General features: G+C 49.9%; 1 protein-coding gene and 1 pseudogene across 1 annotated transcript in view; one reads left to right on the top strand and one right to left on the bottom strand.

Moving 5' to 3' along the window:
• SCARA3 (scavenger receptor class A member 3) overlaps positions 1-18,850 on the top strand; it is a 38,593-nt gene extending 19,743 nt beyond the window's left edge. The window contains exons 4-6 of the mRNA XM_066388583.1: positions 977-1,075; positions 2,053-3,096; positions 17,056-18,850. Of these exons, the coding sequence (XP_066244680.1) occupies positions 977-1,075; positions 2,053-3,096; positions 17,056-17,507 (1,595 nt within the window). The 3' untranslated portion in view covers positions 17,508-18,850. The remainder of the gene's footprint in view (positions 1-976; positions 1,076-2,052; positions 3,097-17,055) is intronic.
• LOC136389753 (uncharacterized) lies at positions 4,298-7,956 on the bottom strand (annotated as a pseudogene).
• Positions 18,851-19,189: the final 339 nt, after the last annotated feature.

Raw genomic sequence — 19,189 nt, 5'->3', positions numbered from 1 at the left:
AAGTTTTATATCATTGTTGAATCATTTTTATAGAGTATGTTAACAGACATTAAAAGTAATGATTTTTAAATGATTTAAACATCAATGGGAAAATTTCCATGATATGATATTAATAAAGGAAAGTGAAATAGAAGAGGTATTTGGAACATCCCAATTTTCTGTTGTTTTTCTAAAAATGTATCTATTTATTTAGCTGTAGAATGGTTGTGGGGATAAATAAGATTGTAGTTATGGCTCAGTGACAGGAGTAAGAATATTGCTTTTCTTTTTATATTTTTTTCCCGATTTTTCCCTATTCTATCCTGTGGTCAGGCCCTAGTTCTGAAATCTGGGGAGAAAAGATGTTATACATATCTATCTATGTCTAGAGGTAGACATAGTCACATAGGTTTTTTTGTTTAGTTTAGTTTGTTTTTTGGGGTTTTTTTTACAGATACAGAGAGTCAGAGAGAGGGACAAACAGACAGGAAGGGAGAGAGATGAGAAACATCAATTCTTTATTGCGGCACCTTAGTTGTTAAATGATTGCTTTCTCATATGGGCCTTGATGGGGAGGTGGGGGAGGTGGCTACAGCAGAGCGAGTGACCCTTTTCTCAAGCCAGTGACTTGGGCTCAAGCCAGTGACCAGGGGGTCATGTCTATGATCTCTTGCTCAAGCCAGCGACCCTGCACTCAAGCGGCGAGCCCCTGCTCAAGCTGGATGAGGCTGCACTCAAGCTGGTGACCTCTGGATTTCGAACCTGTATCCTCCACATCCCAGTCCAATGCTCTATCCACTGCGCCACCGCCTGGTCAGGCTAGATATGTATTTTTTTAAGAGATGTGTGACAAACTCATAAGAAGAATTTTCTGTCTGCACCTTTGGGAAGCCCTGTAGAAGAAGGCTGGATGGTTCTGGTTGCAGAAAAGCTGATAAAAATGCCTTTCTCTGATCCAACACCCTGCCCCAATTTCTCATCTGTATTTGCCCTACAGTTTTCAGGAAAGTAGACTCTCTCTCAGAAGACATCTCCCTGGCCCAGGCCACGTATGACAAGAAGCTTATGTCTGTGCAGGAAAATCTCCAGGGGCTAGGTAAGTGTCCAGTGTCCAGCTGTGCTAATGGCTATGTTGAAAGACTGATATTAATTGAGGTAGGGTGAGGGTCCCCTCCCCATGCTATGTGTCCTCCATGGCGTGGTACCTGGACAGGGCAGCCTCCACCAGCCTAGGCTTAAAGGAGGAAGGACAGCATGGCTCCTTGCTCCCTGTCTGCTGCAGAGCCACCCATTGAAGGAGGGCTGCTATCCTGGGGCTGGAGGTTGTGTGTGCAGAGCCAGAGCCTATGGGTGGGAAAGGAAACCAAAGATGGTTCATTCCCCCAATGTCCTCATGTGTCTGAAATTATTTTTAAGACCTTCCAAAGCCTCCTGATAAGTCCTTTCCTCATCACTGCTTTAAATTGTGCACGTTGCATGATGCTCTTTATCTCCTGCTTTAACAAAGGACATTCTCATGTTGACAGTGATCCAGAAAAAGAAATAATAGAAGGGGTTGGAGGTGGTCTGCTGTCACGGAAAGAGAAAGTCCTGTTCTGGCCCATCTCAATGAATGACATTTGTCCAGTCACCCCTTTGGGCCTCATTTCTTATCAGTCACGGGGGGGGGGGAGGGGGAATCCTTGCACCATCTCCTCTGTAAGTGCATTGTGAGAGGATCAAATAAGATAACTTATAAAAATATATGGAGAAATTTTAAAGTCAAATGTAAATGAGAGGAGGTTCTTGGCAACCTCAGAAAAGTTAGGAAGGTATATTCTCGAGATTTGATGGCAAGACAGAGAAAATATTCTAATCCTACATCTCAGGTTCTAGCAAAGACATTTGATAAAAATAAGATTTCACAGAGATGACAAGGCTCTTCCAAAATAAGATTTCATAGCAGGACTTAGGAAAGGAAGGGGAATGAGAAAGTCACTTGCTAATTATTATGCTCTGAAATATTTTGCTTCAAGAAGCAACCTTTTTCCTATGATCTTTCAACAACTAAAATGTTATCTCTTTCTCTTAAAGATGTAAAAGCTCCGAACAACTGCTCTTTCTGCCATGAGGCTGGGCAACTGGGGCAAGAGATCAGAAAAATGCAGGAAGAGCTGGAGGGAATTCAGAAGATGCTTCTGGCTCAGGAGGTCCAGCTGGACCAGACCTCTCAGACTCATGAACTGCTCTCCACCACCAGCAGTCAAATCTCCCAGGAGATGGGCAATTGTTCCTTCTCCATCCACCAGGTCAACCAATCTTTGGGGCTCTTCCTGACTCAGGTGAGAGGCTGGCAGGCCACCACAGCTGGCCTGGACCTCTCTCTGAAGGACCTCACCCAGGACTGCTATGACGTCAGGGCTGCAGTGCACCAGATCAACTTCACCGTGGGGCAGACTTCAGAGTGGATCCATGGGATCCGCCGGAAGACAGACGAGGAAACCCTGACCCTCCAGAAGATTGTCACCGACTGGCAGAACTATACCCGGCTCTTTAGCAGCCTGCGCACCACCTCGGCCAAGACCGGAGAAGCAGTCAAGAACATCCAGGCCACACTGGGGGCCTCATCACAGCGCATCAGCCAGAATGCCGAGAGCATGCATGACCTGGTGATGCAGGTCATGGGCTTACAGCTGCAGCTGGATAACATCTCGTCCTTCCTGGACGACCATGAAGAGAACATGCACGACCTGCAGTACCACACCCGCTATGCCCAGAACCGCACGGTGGAGAGGTTCGAGACATTGGAAGGACGCATGGCCTCTCATGAGATCGAGATTGGCACCATCTTCACCAACATCAACGCCACCGACAGCCACGTGCACAGCATGCTCAAGTACCTGGACGACGTGCGGCTGTCCTGCACGCTGGGCTTCCACACTCACGCCGAGGAGCTCTACTACCTGAACAAGTCCGTCTCCCTCATGCTGGGCACCACGGACCTGCTCCGGGAGCGCTTCAGCCTGCTCAGCGCCCGCCTGGACTTCAACGTCCGCAACCTGTCCATGATCGTGGAGGAGATGAAGGCCGTGGACACGCAACATGGAGAAATCCTTCGCAATGTCACCATTCTACGAGGTGAGAGTGAGATATGGGCCAGGCTGCTACAAAGCTCCCAGGGGGCCTTGGACATCTTGCTGGACCCAGAGGTACCTACTTTCAGGCAGAAATCCTAGTGGGCTAATATAACCCTGTAGCAAATGCGTAGGGCAGCTGGCAGTTTTAACGCACTCGTGAACCTCTTTTGTAAAGATGTTGTGGCTCCTAACGTTGCCTGTCGTACACATCTGGATTTTTAGATGTGTTTGTTTGTTTGTTTGTTTGTTTGTTTATTTTTTAGATGTGGATTTGTTTAATTGCTCCACAGAAAGACATAGGCAGACATCGTCCTTTGGAAATTCTGTCTCCTCTTGTTTTTTTCCTTCTCACTCTCTCACCTGCCCATTAGATGCCCATCACTACGATGTTATCTTCTCCTGTCTCACTCTTGCTCAGTCAGGTTCTCCATAGGAACATAACCAATAGGAGAAAAAGAGAGAGAGAAAGAGAGAGGTTATAAGGAATTGGCTCATATGATTATGGTGGCTGGTAAGTCCAAAATCTGTACCGCTGACATCTCAGGTCATAGCCAAAGACTGGGAGCTGCTGGAAGACCATTAGGTCAGGCAGGAGAATTCTCTTATTTGGGAGAGAGTCGGCCTTTTGTTCTATTCAGACCTTCAACTGATTAGATGAAGCCCACCCACATTGAGAGGGCAATCTACTTTACTCAGTATTTATTTAAGTGTTAATCTCATCCATAACTACACCTACAGACATATCCAGAATAGTGTTTGATCAAATATCTGGCTACCAAGTGGTCCAGTCAAGTTGACACATAAAATTAACCATCACAAATCTACCCCTTTTCAACTTGACACTCACAGATATCTCCTTAAATCATACTTAATCCCCAAATGAAGATAATGACAAGGTCATAATTTCACCTAATGTACATGATGTAACTGTCCTCTGTACAACCAAAAACACAGTAACCTCTTCCCCAAAAGAGGAGGCAGAGTCCTTCAATGATGTTGACTCTTGTCCTTGATATCTCATAACTTAAATACTATGACATAAAGTTTACAATACTTAAATACTGTGAATTAAAATCAGTACATTTTATATTTTATGTTACATGATAAAGGGGTAAGAGAGGAAAGAAACAAAGATATAAATGTTTATATATACTAATAACACAATAAGGAGGAAATACTCTTAATAACTATAGTCTTTATTTCTATAACTGGCCACATGGGCATAGCTGATACTTGTAACTATCTTCTTCCACTATCCTTTCCATAGTCCCTTTGCCCCCAGCAAGCAACTCTGCTGGTCACCATTCTTTACTTGGCAGGGTGATCCAAACCTTCATTGTTGAAGGCCCATTAGTAGTCCTGCCTGGATTGGGTTGTAGTTTTCCATTGACTTTAATCACAGGTCATACTAAGTGATCGCCTATATTCCAGACATACCCTTCCATTGTGGAGTAGTAGTCCAGTTTCTCTGTGGTAGTCGGGATCAGTCACCCAGTCAGCATCATAGCTTCTTCACCTGTTAAGATGGAGGCATGAGGAGCCCACAGTCTCTGGGAAGCTATCTTAACTTCCTGTTCAATGGAATCATTGTTGTGTCTACTGGCAGAAACATTCTTCCCTTTGGAATTAAGATCTCTAAGCCAACAGAGCATAAGATTGTGGGAACAAGAAGCAAAACTTTTGCTAGTGGGTCACTAAGGGTAACAGTGAGTGGCACACTTCCATTTCCCCCCTGAACGCTGGACCTGTGAATCCTGGCTATCAAAGAAACAGCACTACATATTAGACACTGACTCAGAGCATACGTAGCCCTGAGGGTGTTTGACCCCTGACTGGTACTGGAACAGTCTTCAAAGGCCATCCCACCCTTCCAGCAAGCCAGCTACTTCAAGGTGGTAGGAAACATGGTAACACCGATTAATCCTGTGATCACAGGCCCATTGTCACACTGTAGTCACTGTGAAGTGAGTTCCTTGGTCAGAAGCAATGCTGTGTGGAATACCATGCACATGGATGCATTCTGGAAGCACATGGTGGTAGTTTTGGCAGAAGCATTGCATGCAGGAAGGCATGTCCATATCCAGAGTGAGTGTCTCTTCCCATAAGAAAAAAGCACTGTCTGTTCCATGAGGAAAGTGGTCCAAGGTAACCTACCTGCCACCAGGCAGCTGGCTGATTCCCCTGGGGAACGATGCCACATGAGGGATTTGCTGTTGGTCTTTTCTGTTGACAGGTTGGGCTCCCAGCAGTGGCTCTAACCAGGTCAGCCTTTGTGCATGTTGCTAAAACCATGAATAACTTCCAACACAGTCACCATGGCCCCGGGGTTCATGAGCCCACTGGATGACAAGGGGCTGGGGAAAGAGGCTGACTGGCTTCCACAGATAGGCCCTCCTATCCACTTGACTATTAAAAATCCTCCTCTGCTGAGGTCACCCTTTGGTAAGTGTTCACATAGGACACAAGTCTGCACATGGTTTACCCATGCAGAGAGAACTATTCACATACTTCTTCTCCAACAATTTTGTCACACAATTGTAGTCACAGTGTGACTACAGTGTGACACTAATTTTCTAATTGTCTTCTTTCCAAGTCCCTAAACATCCAGCCAAATCATTGGCCACAGCTTATGAATTGGTACACAATAAATTCTCATTTAATGTTGTCAACAGGTTCTTGGAAACTGTGACTAAAAATGAAACAATATAAAACAAACCCAATTTTACCATAAGTTAGTTGATATAAACAAAGTTAGGTTCTCACAGCATATTTCTGGTTACAAAAACATCACCAAACTAACAAACAGAGACCCAAAACACTTCTAATATTAAACATTGAAAGAAATGCAAGCTATACATACACTGGGAAAGATGAATAAAAACAAATGAGAAAATAATTTTCCAACCTGCTTATTCCAGTTCAGGGTCTCAGGTGCTGGAGCCTCTCCCAGAAGCTGAGGGTGCAAGGTAGCACCCCACCCTGGACAGGACACCCTTCCATAGCAGGGCCAGTCACGCATCCACACTCCCCCAGACTGGGACAATGTAGAAATGCCAATCACCTAATGTGCACATCCTCAGGGTGCGGGAGGAAACCGGAGCCTCTGAAGGGAATCCCTGAAAACATGAGCAGAACGTACAAACTCCACACTGTGGCCTTGGCTGGGAATTGACCTTTTGTTTTTCTCATCAACGTTATAACGAAATGACATTGAATGAAACGACATGATTTGAAGACCTGTCTGATTATTCCTCCTTCCAAGCAAACAGAACAGCCAAGTACACGGTCTGAAGTTCCGCCCACTGGGAGGATGGCCTTTCATCACTGTCCTTCAGGGATGTCCCAGAGAGGGGCTGCGGTGCTGCAGCTGTCCACCTTCAGCGGAGGCCCACATGTTGTGCAGAACCCGGACCTAGTCTCTTCCCCTATTTACTGATTGATCATAGGGCACTCCCCATGAAGCCATAGAGGAAGGCAGTGTCACAGGAATAGGGGCCATAGGCATTTGGGCCACTTCTTTCTTGGGTCTTCAGGGCCTGCTCAGGCCTAATCACCTATATTCCTTGTCTATTTGATGATGGAGTGCGGCTCTACATGCCCAGCCGTATGGAGTGGGGGGTCAGAGGACACTCGGTTCACAATGGTCAGCTCAGGTTGCATGGTAACTTGCTGGCCCATGGCTACGCTTTCATTCTCTCCTCAGGCCCAATAGCAGGCCAAGAACTATTTTCATAAGGGGAGCAGTTAACTGCAGAGGGTAGCGAGGCTGTGGCCCCCAATCCTAAGGGCCTGCTGAGCCATTTACTTGTGCGGACCCTCCAAAGGCTCCAGACAGTGTCCCTGTTGTCACTGCCACTTCTGGCACCGTTGGACCTGCTGGATCAGATGACTCAAGTGACAGAGCTGTTTGTATGACAGCCTGAACCTGCTGCAGAGCCCTCTCAAAACCAGCAGCTTTTTGGGTCACTCAGTAAATGGGCCAGGAGTAGCACACTCAGATGAGGAATATGTTGCCTCCAAAACCCAAACAGTCCCACCAGGTGTGGTGCCTCCTTTTGGTTGTAGGAGGGACCAGATATGACATGTATCCTTCACCTTTTTTTTTTTTGTATTTTTTCTGAAGTTGGAAACGGGGAGGCAGTCAGATAGACTCCCGCATGCGCCACCCGGCATGCCCACCAGGGGGCAATGCTCTGCCCATCTGGGGCGTGCTCTGCCGCAACCAGAGCCATTCTAGCGCCTGAGGCAGAGGCCATGGAGTTATCCTCAGCGCCAGGGCCAGCTTTGCTCCAATAGAGCCTTGGCTGCAGGAGGGGAAGAGAGAGACAGAGAGGAAGGAGAGGGGAAGGGTGGAGAAGCAGATGGGCGCTTCTCCTGTGTGCCCTGGCCGGGAATCGAACCCGGGACTGCTGCACGCCAGGCTGATGCTCTACCACTGAGCCAGCCGGCCAGGGCCTGTATTCTTCACCTTTGAAGGGATACCTGAACATGCCCCATCCACAGGAACCCTAGAAATTTCACCAATGTGGAAGGACCCTAAAATTTGTCAGACTTGTTTCCCACCCTGTGACACACAGATGTCTTACAAATAGGGCTGTATCAGAGTGAGCTATCTGCCTGCTCACTAGGTGCAATCAGCACAATGTTCTCAGTAGCCCAGTGAGGTATCCTGTGGAAGGGGAAGGGACCCTGTTATCAAGATCTCTGAAAACTAAATTCTGACACCAGCCTGGAGAGTTGATAGATGCCCAAGGGAGAACAGTGAAGCTGTAATGCTGGCCTTACCTGCAGAAAGCACACGCTTCTGGTGGGCCTTCTGTACAGGGATGGACCCAAAGGCATTTGTTAAATGTATTTGCATACCACGGAATGTATTAATTTTCTCAACAATGAAGCCACATCTGGAGTCACTGCCTGGTTAAGTTTACATAATCCTCTTCTCACTCCTCTGCCGACCAGGTAGGAGATATGGATGGGGATGTGGTGAGAATCCTGTAAATCCTGATGGTGGCACTAATCTCTGCAGTCCTTCCAGGAACGTGGTATTGCTTTGCTTCACTTTTTTCCTAATATCCCTCTCTCCTCAGGCCTGGGGACCAATGTGGGGGGCTGCCAGCTGCTCGGTATGTCTGTTCTTTTTTCTTTTTTTTTCAGTATGTCTATTCTAATTCTACATTCCAGACCCGAGGAAATAACTATTCACTAGGCTCACGTGAGATGGACTTGAGTTAAAACTCCGTTGATCACCTGGCTTTCATGAGCACCTGTGCAGGTGCTCGTTGGTGACATTGGGTCTCCTAGGGTCAGTGTCAGTTCAGACCCTGTGTCCAGTAGTCCTCAAAGGTCTGATTGTTTCCTTTTCTCCAGTGCAGGTACCCAATGAAAGGGCCTAGGTCCTTTTGGAGAAGGCTGGGACAAAGCTTAACAGTATAAATATTTGATAGTGTGCTGGAGTCCCTTATCAAGTGGACCCAGTCTTCCTTTCATTCAAGGGGCGTTGGGTCTGTAAACTGGCTCAAGTCTGGGGACTGATTGAGGGGCCATGATCCTTGTTTTAATGATTCAGATTAGACTTTATTCACTTGACCTAGAACTTTTTTGCTTACACAGAGTAAATAAGAATTTAGTAGGCTTCCTTTCCATTTTAGTTCTAGGAACACCATGCTCAGCGAACTAACAGCCTAGCACATCCGACTAGTCTGATTGCTGCTGTGACTGTCCAGTCAGTAACCACACCCACCGTGCCTCTGGTGGTTGAGTGCTGCTAGTTGGCCGCTGCCTCCTTGGAATGGGATCCACTCACACACACACCCCCGTTCAGGTTTCCGAATTCAGTGACTGCAGTTCCTCCTGAGAGGTGTGGCCTGCAGAGGAGAGCAATCACAGAGCTCTCTCCTAGGGTGCTGGGCGCCCCTCACAAACTTATTTCACACAGCCGTGGTGAAAGGCACGTCTTCTGGGTGACTGGTCTGAAATGACAAATCCACCCCAACATTTCAATCTCCCTAAGTCTTTGAATCTCTTCCTCTACGTTAAACCGAAGCTGGTCCAGCACTTCTAACCCATTCTCTGTGGGTCTCCTTTTGGCCCATGTTTCAGCCAACCAGCCAACCACCCTGTTAGAGCCTTCCCTTCCTGACTCCCCAAGATACAACTCTGGAGGCATGTCATCTTCCCTCTGTGTGTCAGTCTTTGTGTCCAAATTAACCCTTTTTATAGGAACACCAGGCATACTGGATTAGGGCCACCTTAATGATTGCATTAAAACATGATTACCTCCAAAGACCCTATTTCCAAGTACTGGGGGTTAGTACTTCAGCATTTGAATTTTGAGGGGACACAATTCAACCCTTGATCATTATTGGGTTGTGTTTTTTTCCATTCTAGTCCTTCACAGCAATAATGCCAACAGGTTTTTCTCTGGAAAAGGATCCCAAAGACTGCTAATCAGGGTTTCTTTTCACAAAGAACTTGTATAGATATACCCAGATTCCCTGGACCATCCCCCATAAAGTCTGCGTCTTTGTGGGAAGAATGTTGAATCTAAAAATATAGCAGCTCTTGTTTGGCTCTAGAGAACAGAATAGTTAGCCACAGAGATCTGGTAGTTCCAGAACATATAGTTGACATTTGGGGGGACAATATCTGGGCCCAGTTATCCAGGGAGCTCCAGGGACCCCCACTATCCCAGGCAGCTCTGTACTCTCCACAGAGCTCAGACTTAGAACTTACCTCTCTGATTCTCTGGTACTCTTTAGCCATTTCGTCTCAAACGTATGTTGCCTTCATTTTGTATCATTGAGCATTTCTACTGCCACTAAGGGTCATTTTCTCTTTCATCAAAATTGGTGGTTTGGGGGCTCATGGGAGAGTAGATTTTGTTTGCCTGTTGTCCTATTTTTGTAGCAAAGCCAGTTTCTGAGTATTTCCTTGGTAACAGAAATCTTCCTACACTATTCTCCTAAAATGCCAGTTTCTGAGTATTTCCTTGGTAACGGAAATCTTTTCACAGTATTCTTCTAAGAAGCCTATCTGTGTGGCCTCTAGAATACAGTGTTCCAATCAAGGCATTAGTGGATAGTTCCTTTGGTTCATCCTCTAGTAATTTGTATCTTTGTTGCAATTGAAATATAAAGCTTCCTCAGGACAAAGCACATTCACACACTTTTTTTCATTTTAACTTCCCAGCAACTTTGTACAGTGGCCAAGATGTTACAGGAAGGTGACCTGACATAAGAAAAGGTTAAGAAATGAGCTCAAGGGCACACTGTAATTAAAATCCTGACCCCTTGCCATGGCTCTGAGATGCACATACCTAGTGCCCAGCCAGAAGAGGAGGCACTGAGAGCATGAGCATACAAATATCAACAAGGCGTTTCTGCTCAGTCCTTCCTGTTAGGTAGGTGTAGGGTGGGGGCAGAGAGGGGAGGAGAAGGAGGAGATGAGAGACCAAAAGTGTTGGCAGGGGAACTGTTTGAGAACCTTATTCTAAATATAACCTAACCATAGTCACAGGAAATTATACTTGCTGGTGTGCTAATAACAAGCAGTGTTCTTGCCAAAGGACCTCATCTTAGCTGGAGAATAAGGTGGGATATCTGTGTGAGCTACATCTGATTCTTAGTTCAACCTCTGCTTATAGTTTTTTATTGGCCAACATTCCTCTTGGTTGTTAAATCACCACATGAAAAATGTCTCATATCAGAAAGAAAATTTTAGGGACAAAATGTACATGCTTTCCTACAGGAACTTGTCGTTCACTTATTGATGCATAGATAGGTGCTGACAGGCACTGATGTTGGAACTGGCAATGAAGTCTCCCTCTGGCTGCAGCTGAGCTGCTCTCTAGACTAAGGAGAGCAAGGACAGCAATGGCCACAGCCAATGTGGGAGGTGCCAAGTGCTGATGGCCAGGCTGGGACTCTTGAACTGCATGGGAAAGAAGCCTGGCTTCTGACTTGCTCTGGGTCCTTAGGAAAATCACTTAACCTTTCGGAGCCTCTGTTTTTTTTATTTGTTTGGTTGATTTGTTTTTTGTTTTTTTAATCTGTAGCTGAAGGGATAAGACCAGCTGTTCTCAAAGACTTCTTTTAGCTCTGTGATTAATTCTGAATCTCCATTTGCTCAACAGAAAGCCTGTGGTATTTCTATTGTGTTTGTGCCTCTCAGAAGATTTCTCTCTTCCTACTCTGTAGGATGATTTCTGTGTCTATGCTAGATAGTGTTTATGGGAATTGGAGACGGGAAACCGTCTATCATTGCTTATTAGCTGAATGACCTTGGACAAAGTTCTTGGCTACTTTCCAGTCAGGTTCCTCATCCACAAATAAAACACCTGCCCTTGCCTGACCTGTGGTGGTGCAGTGAATTAAACGTTGACTTGGAACACTGAGGTCACTGGTTCGAAAGCCTGGGTTTGCCCAGTCAAGGCACATATGGGAGTTGATGCTTCCTGCTCCTCCCTCCTTCCTCTCTCTCTGTCTCTCTCTAAAATGAATAAAGTCTTAAAAAAAAAACAAAAAACCTGCCCTACCTGTAGTTGTGAGTATCAGTGTGAATAAGTTTTTGTAAACTATAAAAGGTGTCTTAATGGAAGGGATCATTCTGAATCCAGTTTGCTTGATGGTGGGCTCCTTGTCTTACTCATGAAGCACCCAGCAGAGTGCCTAGCCCTTGGAAGGCACTCAGTAAACGTTTGCTCCTTGAATGCATAAATGAAAGCGTGACCAAAGGGTCGAAGCTGAGGATGGGCAGGAAAGGGAGGTAGAGAGGAAGTAAATATTCAGTCTTGTTCCATGAGCACCACCCTCCATTCTTCTCCCACATCCAAAGGGTTCAAGAGTTTACATGTTAAAAAGGGAAATGTGGAGAATGTCGCATTATTTTGTTGTTTAGGGCAGAGGGGGCACCTGGGGAGGTGGCAGTAAGGAAAATGCCTGCAGTGATGATTCCTTGCTGCTGAACAGCAAAAAAAGTGATTGATGAGAAGGACCAGGCAAGCTTCCATCCTGCAGGAGACCTCGCCATGACAGGTGGCTGATTTCTGATACCTGGTCCTCTCAGTCCCTGCCACTGTGCCGGCCTTGAACTACCATCTCATCAGCGCCACAAGACTGAATACATGAAGCTGAATGTTCTGCTCAGCTGCTCTGCCCTGAGGTCCTTATAGCAAATGCACCCAGTTTCCTTTTCTCCTGACTTGTGACTGTGAACTTGAGCAGCCCTGAACTCTCACCCCACTGAAGCTGCTGAAAACCCTACTCAGCTTCTCAGCCTGACAGCTGTGGTCTTCTATTCGGCTTCTTGGCCTCTCTGCCCAAACCCATTACTAATCAACAAATGTCACGCTTAGTTCAACGAGTCTCCTTTCTCCCTGAGATTTTTGGCCCTTGAATTCTCTCCAACGCCTTCAGAAAACTGGGTTGGTATTTTATCTAATGATGCTGGTTGTACTTGGTGAGAGTTCAGCCTGTTACAAACTAGTCCGTTGTAGATAGAAGTGGAAGTCCATTAGTATTTTCTTCATTGCTCCTTGAGTGACAAAAGCCAGGATAGAGAGTTGCAGACCTACGCCGATACTCTCATTGAACAGAGGGAAGCCTGAAGTCCAGAGAGGGACAGAGCTTCACCCAGCCCCCAGTGTGTCAGTACCAGGGCTGAGACTCAAACCCAAATCCCCAAAGCTCCAGGCCAGTGTGCCTTCCATGGCACCAGGCCAGTTCACCAAGAGGCACCCCTTCTGTCTCTCTGTCCTTCTACCCTTATAGGCTGGCTTGTTCCTTTGGAGGATGGACTTGGGGCGCCCCTGCCCTTGCAGCACCCACCGCTGGCTGGCAGTGTTGGTGCCCTGAAAGTCTTGGTACTTCTGCTCATCGCCCTCCCCCTCCCTGTTCCCAGTGCAGACCAGGAGCCGACCACCTACTTGTCCCAGACATTCAGTCAGTTGTGGCTCTGCCCTAATGGGCCAGGATGGCCTAATTACAGCCTCTGGCTTCCTGAGTGATTACGGGCCTCCCCAGGACTCCCGAGTCCTCAGTTCCCTGCTCCCAACACCACACTGCAGCTGCTGCCGCCCACAATGCCTCCTGTGCCTGAAACGTGCCCCACTGCTCAGAGTAGCACGTAGTGCTCCCGTCCTGTCCCCTGATACACTATAGATACCAAGATCCTATTCCTGGCGATGTCAGGGGCACCCTGTCCTGGACAGTGCCTCGGTCAGTCTCCGTCCTGTGCTCACCACTAAACTGAGGTTGTTGACTTCCTCCCTGGCCAGACCCAGGTCCTGACAGCTCTCCACTCTCTGACCGCATGAGTCATGGCTGGCCCGGGAGGACAGGCAGGAGCTTGGCTCACCTGAAGAAGACAGGCCTTCTGGTTACCCCTTCCCTGCTCTGTGGGCAGCACCAGGAGAGGAGGCCCTGGCAGAGGGAGGGCAGGGATAGGGACAGGGCCAGGAGCCCAGCCACCATGTGATGAGCCGCACGGGCAGCAGGGTGGGGATGAAGGAGCACAGGTTTCAGAGCTTCTCGGGCCTGGGTTTGAACCCTGTCCCTGCCCCTCAGTGGGTGGTGATCTTGGGCAAGTTGCCCCTCTATGCTCCATGGCTTCTCCTCCATACAATGAGACCATGGTCTCAGTGTGCAGTGCTGGGGACAGAGTAGAGACTCTGTGGACAAATGTTCACTTCTTTCATCAGTCTTCCCTTCTCCGAGAGCAGGCAGGTCACAGAGAGTTCAGAGGCTGAGTCGGGGCTGAATACTGCGGGGCAACCATAGGGGCAGCGACATGGTGCAGGCTCCATCCACCGCCCGTGACACAGGCAGCAGTGAAGGCCACAGTCTGCAACACGGGCACCCAGCAATGGCCCTGGATGAGGCCACCCTGCTTGATGTGCTCAAGGCTATTTACTGCCTGGGAACCCTGTCTGGGTTCTCAGAGGTGAGGTCAGTGGGGGTATAGAGAAGGAGGTAACCCCTTCCTTGTCATCCTCCTGCTACTCATCACTCGTGCTGGGGACTGCAGCCTCTGGGAAAATGAGGTGGAGGTGTGGCCTGGGCTTCTCCACAAACTGTAACCCAGGGCATGTGGGCACCCAGCCTTCCCCATCTAGGGGCTACACTGAGAGCTTCCCCAGGAAGAGGACTGGGGGAGCAGGTGAGTCAGAGGGGGAGAGAGAGCTCTCTGCTGTTGGCATAGAAACCCTTAGAAATCCTTGCATCCAGCTCCAGGGGCCAGGGAGGAGAGAGCACCCACCAAAGATGGTCGCATGGGAAGAAATAGTTGAGAGTGAGGAGGCTCTAGCTGGACCTGGGGGCCACGCAGGGCAGGGTTTCCTGGTCGAGATGAAACTGCTCTGGCTTTTCCTGAGTCGAGACTAGGGATGGGGATTGTGAGCCATTCATCCAGGGGACGAGAATGGAAGCCACAGAGTGATGGTAAGAGGAGAGAGTGAAGAAGCAGGGATCTGGGGGCAAGCCCGAGGAGCCCAAAGAATCAGGCTGAGTCCCGGGCCAGGTGGCTCAGTTAGTTAAGCATCATCCCAATATGCCAAGGTTGTGGGTTTGATTCCCGGTCAGGGTACATACAAGAATCAACCAGTGAATGCAAAACAACAAATTGATCTCTCTTTCCTCACCTCCTTTCTCTCTCTCTGTTTCTCTTTCTCTTTCTCTCTCTCTCCCCCCCCCCTCCCCCTCTCTCCAATCAATTTAAAAAAGGAAACAAAACAAAAAAAAGCAGGCCAAGAAGCAAGGATGGTCATGGAGCCATGGAGGCCATGAGGAACTGTTGAATGCAACTCTCAATTTTTTTGAATGAGCAAGGACTTGCCCAGTGTCCGTCCGTGGCCTGACTCTCATCCATCTTCACAGCCTCAGGGTTGCACCTCCTCTGAATGGCTCTGCTTTTTCCATCCTCAGCTGGCCTAGGTGCCAGGAGCAGAGTTGGGGTGAGACAGGGTGGTGGCTTTGCCAGTTCCCAGCTTGTCCTGCCAGGCAGGGAAAAGACCCTGCTCGGGCACCTCCCTGTGCCCATGTTCTCTTGTCTGGCTGTTTTGTTGGGGCGGGGGGGGGGGGGATCGCTGTGGAGCAAAGGGCAAGTTCTATCTCAAGCTGCCCCCAAGACAGGGCCATGCCCACCCTACCCCCAGCCTGATAGTGGAGTCCCTGCTGGTGCTGCTGGCAGGCCACGTGAGCCGAGCCCACGCAGGGTCACATCCCCACGGTGTGCAAGCAGTGGGCGTGGCCGGCAGTGGCAGGAACTGTTGGAAGGTTTTTATTGGCCCTCATGGGGCTGACTCTGTCTGGGTTCCCGTTTCCAGTTTAGATGGCAATAGAGGACAGTATTCACAGACACTCTGTCCCATTTAGACACACTCTTGGAAGGAGACAGAGAGGAACAGCAGGGGTGGGGAGCATGCGGGAGGGTGGGGTGGCAGCAGGTAGCATCGGCCAAGGAAGGAGCCCTGACACAGACCTGGACCACAGCCACTGGGCAGGCTCCCAACTCCCAGCAGGCAGGACCCCTTCTCTCTGAGAAGTCACCTGGGTTTTGGTTTCCACTCAGGGACCTCTGGGTATATCACTTCCCCTCTCTGGGCTTTGGTTGCCTCCTCTGTGAAATGAAGGAATTGGACTGGCTCCTACCCAGCTCAAACATGCTAGAATTTTCTTGCCAAGAGGATGATGTAACAGCAGAGTTCTCAGACAGAGCTGACTGTGGCACAGGACTTCATCCCCCGGGCCAGCCCCGAGGCTCTCTCTTCCCACCACTTCTATGCCCACACTGCTGAAGAAAGCCACACCTTCTTCACTGTGCCCTGGCCCCCTGGGGGCTAAAGCTCTTCTCCACAGCTGCTATCCAAGCGAGGCCAGATGGTTGTCTGTCCTCTGTGCTCCCAAGCATTCTGATGTGCCTTGGGCAGAGTGATGGCTACACTCTGCTTTGTGTCCTCAGTCAGCACAGCTCTGAGAGGTGATGACTTGCAGGCCTATGCAGCCAGAAGGATTTTCAGGTCGTCTGAGCCCTGGCTTGGGCACTAGACTGGGCTCCTTAAGGAAGGGGTATATCTTCACGTTGGCTTCTCCCCTAGGCCCTAGGCAGATGGAATAGGTGTCCACAGCTGTTTGGTGAATCGCCCTCTTCAAGTGTATACTGAGTTGCCCCCTGCCATGTGCCAGGCTCCTGGCCCAGGGTGGAAGATGTAAGCCATGGCCCTCACCATCGTCCTGGGACCCCACAGTCCAGCAGAGTCCACCAGATAGGCTCCAAGGCTGTATTCTCTGACCTGAGACTTCTCCTTCTACATGCCAACTAAAAGATTCAGAAAGCAGTAGCCCCAATAGCTCAGAGAAGAGACTGGAGTGATCAGTGTGTGCTTCCTGGAGGAGCAGCCCCTGTTCTGGGTGGTTGCTGGGCCCACTCACACTGGGAGGCATCTGCTTCTTATGCCTCACTGTCTTGGTCTTCTCCTCCATAACACCTGACTTCATTCCTGGTCTCAGATGCCTAGCAGGTCATTAGCACAGCCTGGGGTGGGGAGTGGGGCGTGGCAGGGTGAGCATAGCAAACAAAGACCATGAGGAGTTGTAGAAGGCCAGGCCAGACTCTGGAGCAGGACAGACAATCCTGGACAGGCTTGGCCATTTCCCAGAGCTGTCCAGCTATCCCCAACTTGAGTGCATGTGTAGAACTATGGACAGCCCTGAAGTCTGAACAGTAAGTGCCCACCATGCACCGGGCCTCATGCTGGATACTTACACGTGTTATCTCAGAATCATGAATATTCTCATTCCTACTTCACAGATGGTTAAGCCAACTTACAGAAGGCAAGTCACAGGCCTGAACTCCCCAAACCTGCAGTTGGCAGACCTGGGCTTTGCATCTGTCGAGCCCTCGTGCATCGACTCCATGAGACCTATCCCTTGTGGACTGACTTCTCCCCTCTTCTCTCTAACCCTAGGTGCCCCCGGCCCTCCAGGACCAAGAGGACTCAAAGGAGATGTGGGCATGAAAGGACCTGTTGGTGGCAGAGGACCAAAAGGAGACCCTGGCAGCTTGGGCCCCCCGGGACCCCAGGGTCCTCAGGGGCAACCTGGGGAAATTGGACCCGTAGGAGAAAGGGGGCCAGTTGGCCTGCGAGGTTTCCCAGGCCTCAAAGGCTCAAAAGGCAGTTTTGGAACTGGAGGCCCAAGAGGACAGCCAGGCCCCAAAGGGGATGTGGGGCCCCCAGGACCAGAGGGGCCCCCAGGGTCTCCAGGGCCCTCAGGGCCTCAGGGAAAACCAGGGATTGCTGGGAAGACAGGTTTGCCCGGTCAGCGGGGAGCTGTGGGGCCTAAGGGTGAGCCAGGGATCCAGGGTCCCCCTGGTCTTCCTGGGCCCCCAGGCCCACCAGGAAGCCAGATCCGCTACTGAGGAGGGTGCCCAGTCCCAGACACTGCCACATAAAATGCCAGGACAGAGGCTCAGGGCAGGGTGAGTCCCCAGAAAGCCTCCCATACAGACAATTGTGCTCCTTGGATCCCAAAGGGGGCTGCCCCCAGGCTTCCCCACACCTTTGGGCTCCCCAGTAGTTCCTGTACCATGGAAAGCAGCCCTCACAGACACGCACGCACACATGCATCTCCCTGCTGGCCAGGGAGCCAGCTGGGTTTCCCTGGCTGGGCAGGAGGAGAGGGCAGAAGACCTGCCTCTCCTGTGACTGAGCCAGCCAGGGAGGCGGCTACCTCGGGAGAAAGGTCTTGAATCTGTCTCTGAATTGCGACCAACTTCATTCCCTCCAGCATCCTCACACCTACCCCAGCCAGGAGTTTCCTGGCTTCCCAGTGGCTAAAAAGACCCAGGTAAACCTTTATAGGAGATATGGCACAAATCCTAGGGACAAGGTGGATTTGGCAACTAGCAGACCCTCCCTGTAACCACAGGAGCAGAGTCCTAGGGCCCACCCCGTGTGGCACAGGACAGAGAAATCCACCACTCCCTCATCTTGGGCCCTGTGCACCGTGCCTCCCGGAGCTCGGCAGTTGTTTCCCACAACTCCAGAAAAGTCCTTGCTTCATCCTCACCCCCACCTGACAGGGGCTTTCCAGAAGAAATCTAAACAGGAGTGCGGGGACCCTCTCCAGGCACTGGAGCGGCGCCCCGCACTCGGGAGATGGAGGCCAAGGCTGTGATCACTGGGCTGCCTAGAAAGCCGTCCCCCTTGCTGTTCATCCTAGGGTGCGCCCCTGTGTGGTGGCTGCGGGAGGACCAACCCCGAGTAACAGGGCAGCTCTCCTCCATGCAGCTCTCCTGCCCACAGAGGCCCACTGACCTCACCCCACCGTGACCCAGAAGGGCCCATGGCCCCGTCTGTATGATGAGTAGCACAACTGAACCAGGAGGGAAGGGCCGGAGCATCAGCAGAGGCTCATTTGGACATCACCCCTCGCCCACCCCCAACTTTCTGCACACCGGGCAGAAAGGAGCGAGGGGAAATTCCCCCAGCAGGGAGAAGGCCGCCCATTGGCTCCCTCGCTGCGAAGTGGCCCCGCCTTTGTATTCCAGCAGAGCCAACCACTCCTGAGGTGGGGCACGGAGCCGTCTCCTTCCCAAACCGCTCTCCCCTTTCCAATACCCTTGATGCCACCTTCCTTCTTGTAATAGATGTGCAACTGGTTTGCACTCCTGCCCATCTCCACTACCATGTAATTCTCCTGTCTACATATGATATCATGCAACATAGTGTTACTGACTCAGTAAAGAGCTGTTTCCAAGAAGGAGATGTCTTCTGATCCTTTCTGCCCAACTGCAGGCACGATGCCTTCAGGGTTCTGCCTCAGGCGGCATTTGAAGGGGTGAAGGTGAACCAGTGGACAAAGGGTCCCCTAGGTGTTCAGTCCCACTGTGGAGTCTGGGTCTAAACACCTGGCCCCTCACTCTGCTGGGAGGTCACAGTGGTCCCATTGGGACCAGGGACCAAAAGTATCTGAGGGAATTACCCGTGAAGAGCAGGAACCCAGTGGCGAGCAAGGTCGACTTTATTAATCGGGCAGCAGGGTCCTAGAGCAATGTGGGTAAAATGAGACTGAGAAATAAGACAGGCCCAGGCCCCTGCG

The sequence above is a fragment of the Saccopteryx leptura genome, chromosome 1 (assembly GCF_036850995.1).
Source record: "Saccopteryx leptura isolate mSacLep1 chromosome 1, mSacLep1_pri_phased_curated, whole genome shotgun sequence".
Taxonomy (NCBI): Eukaryota; Metazoa; Chordata; class Mammalia; order Chiroptera; family Emballonuridae; genus Saccopteryx; species Saccopteryx leptura.
This window is presented reverse-complemented; position numbering and strand designations above follow the sequence as displayed.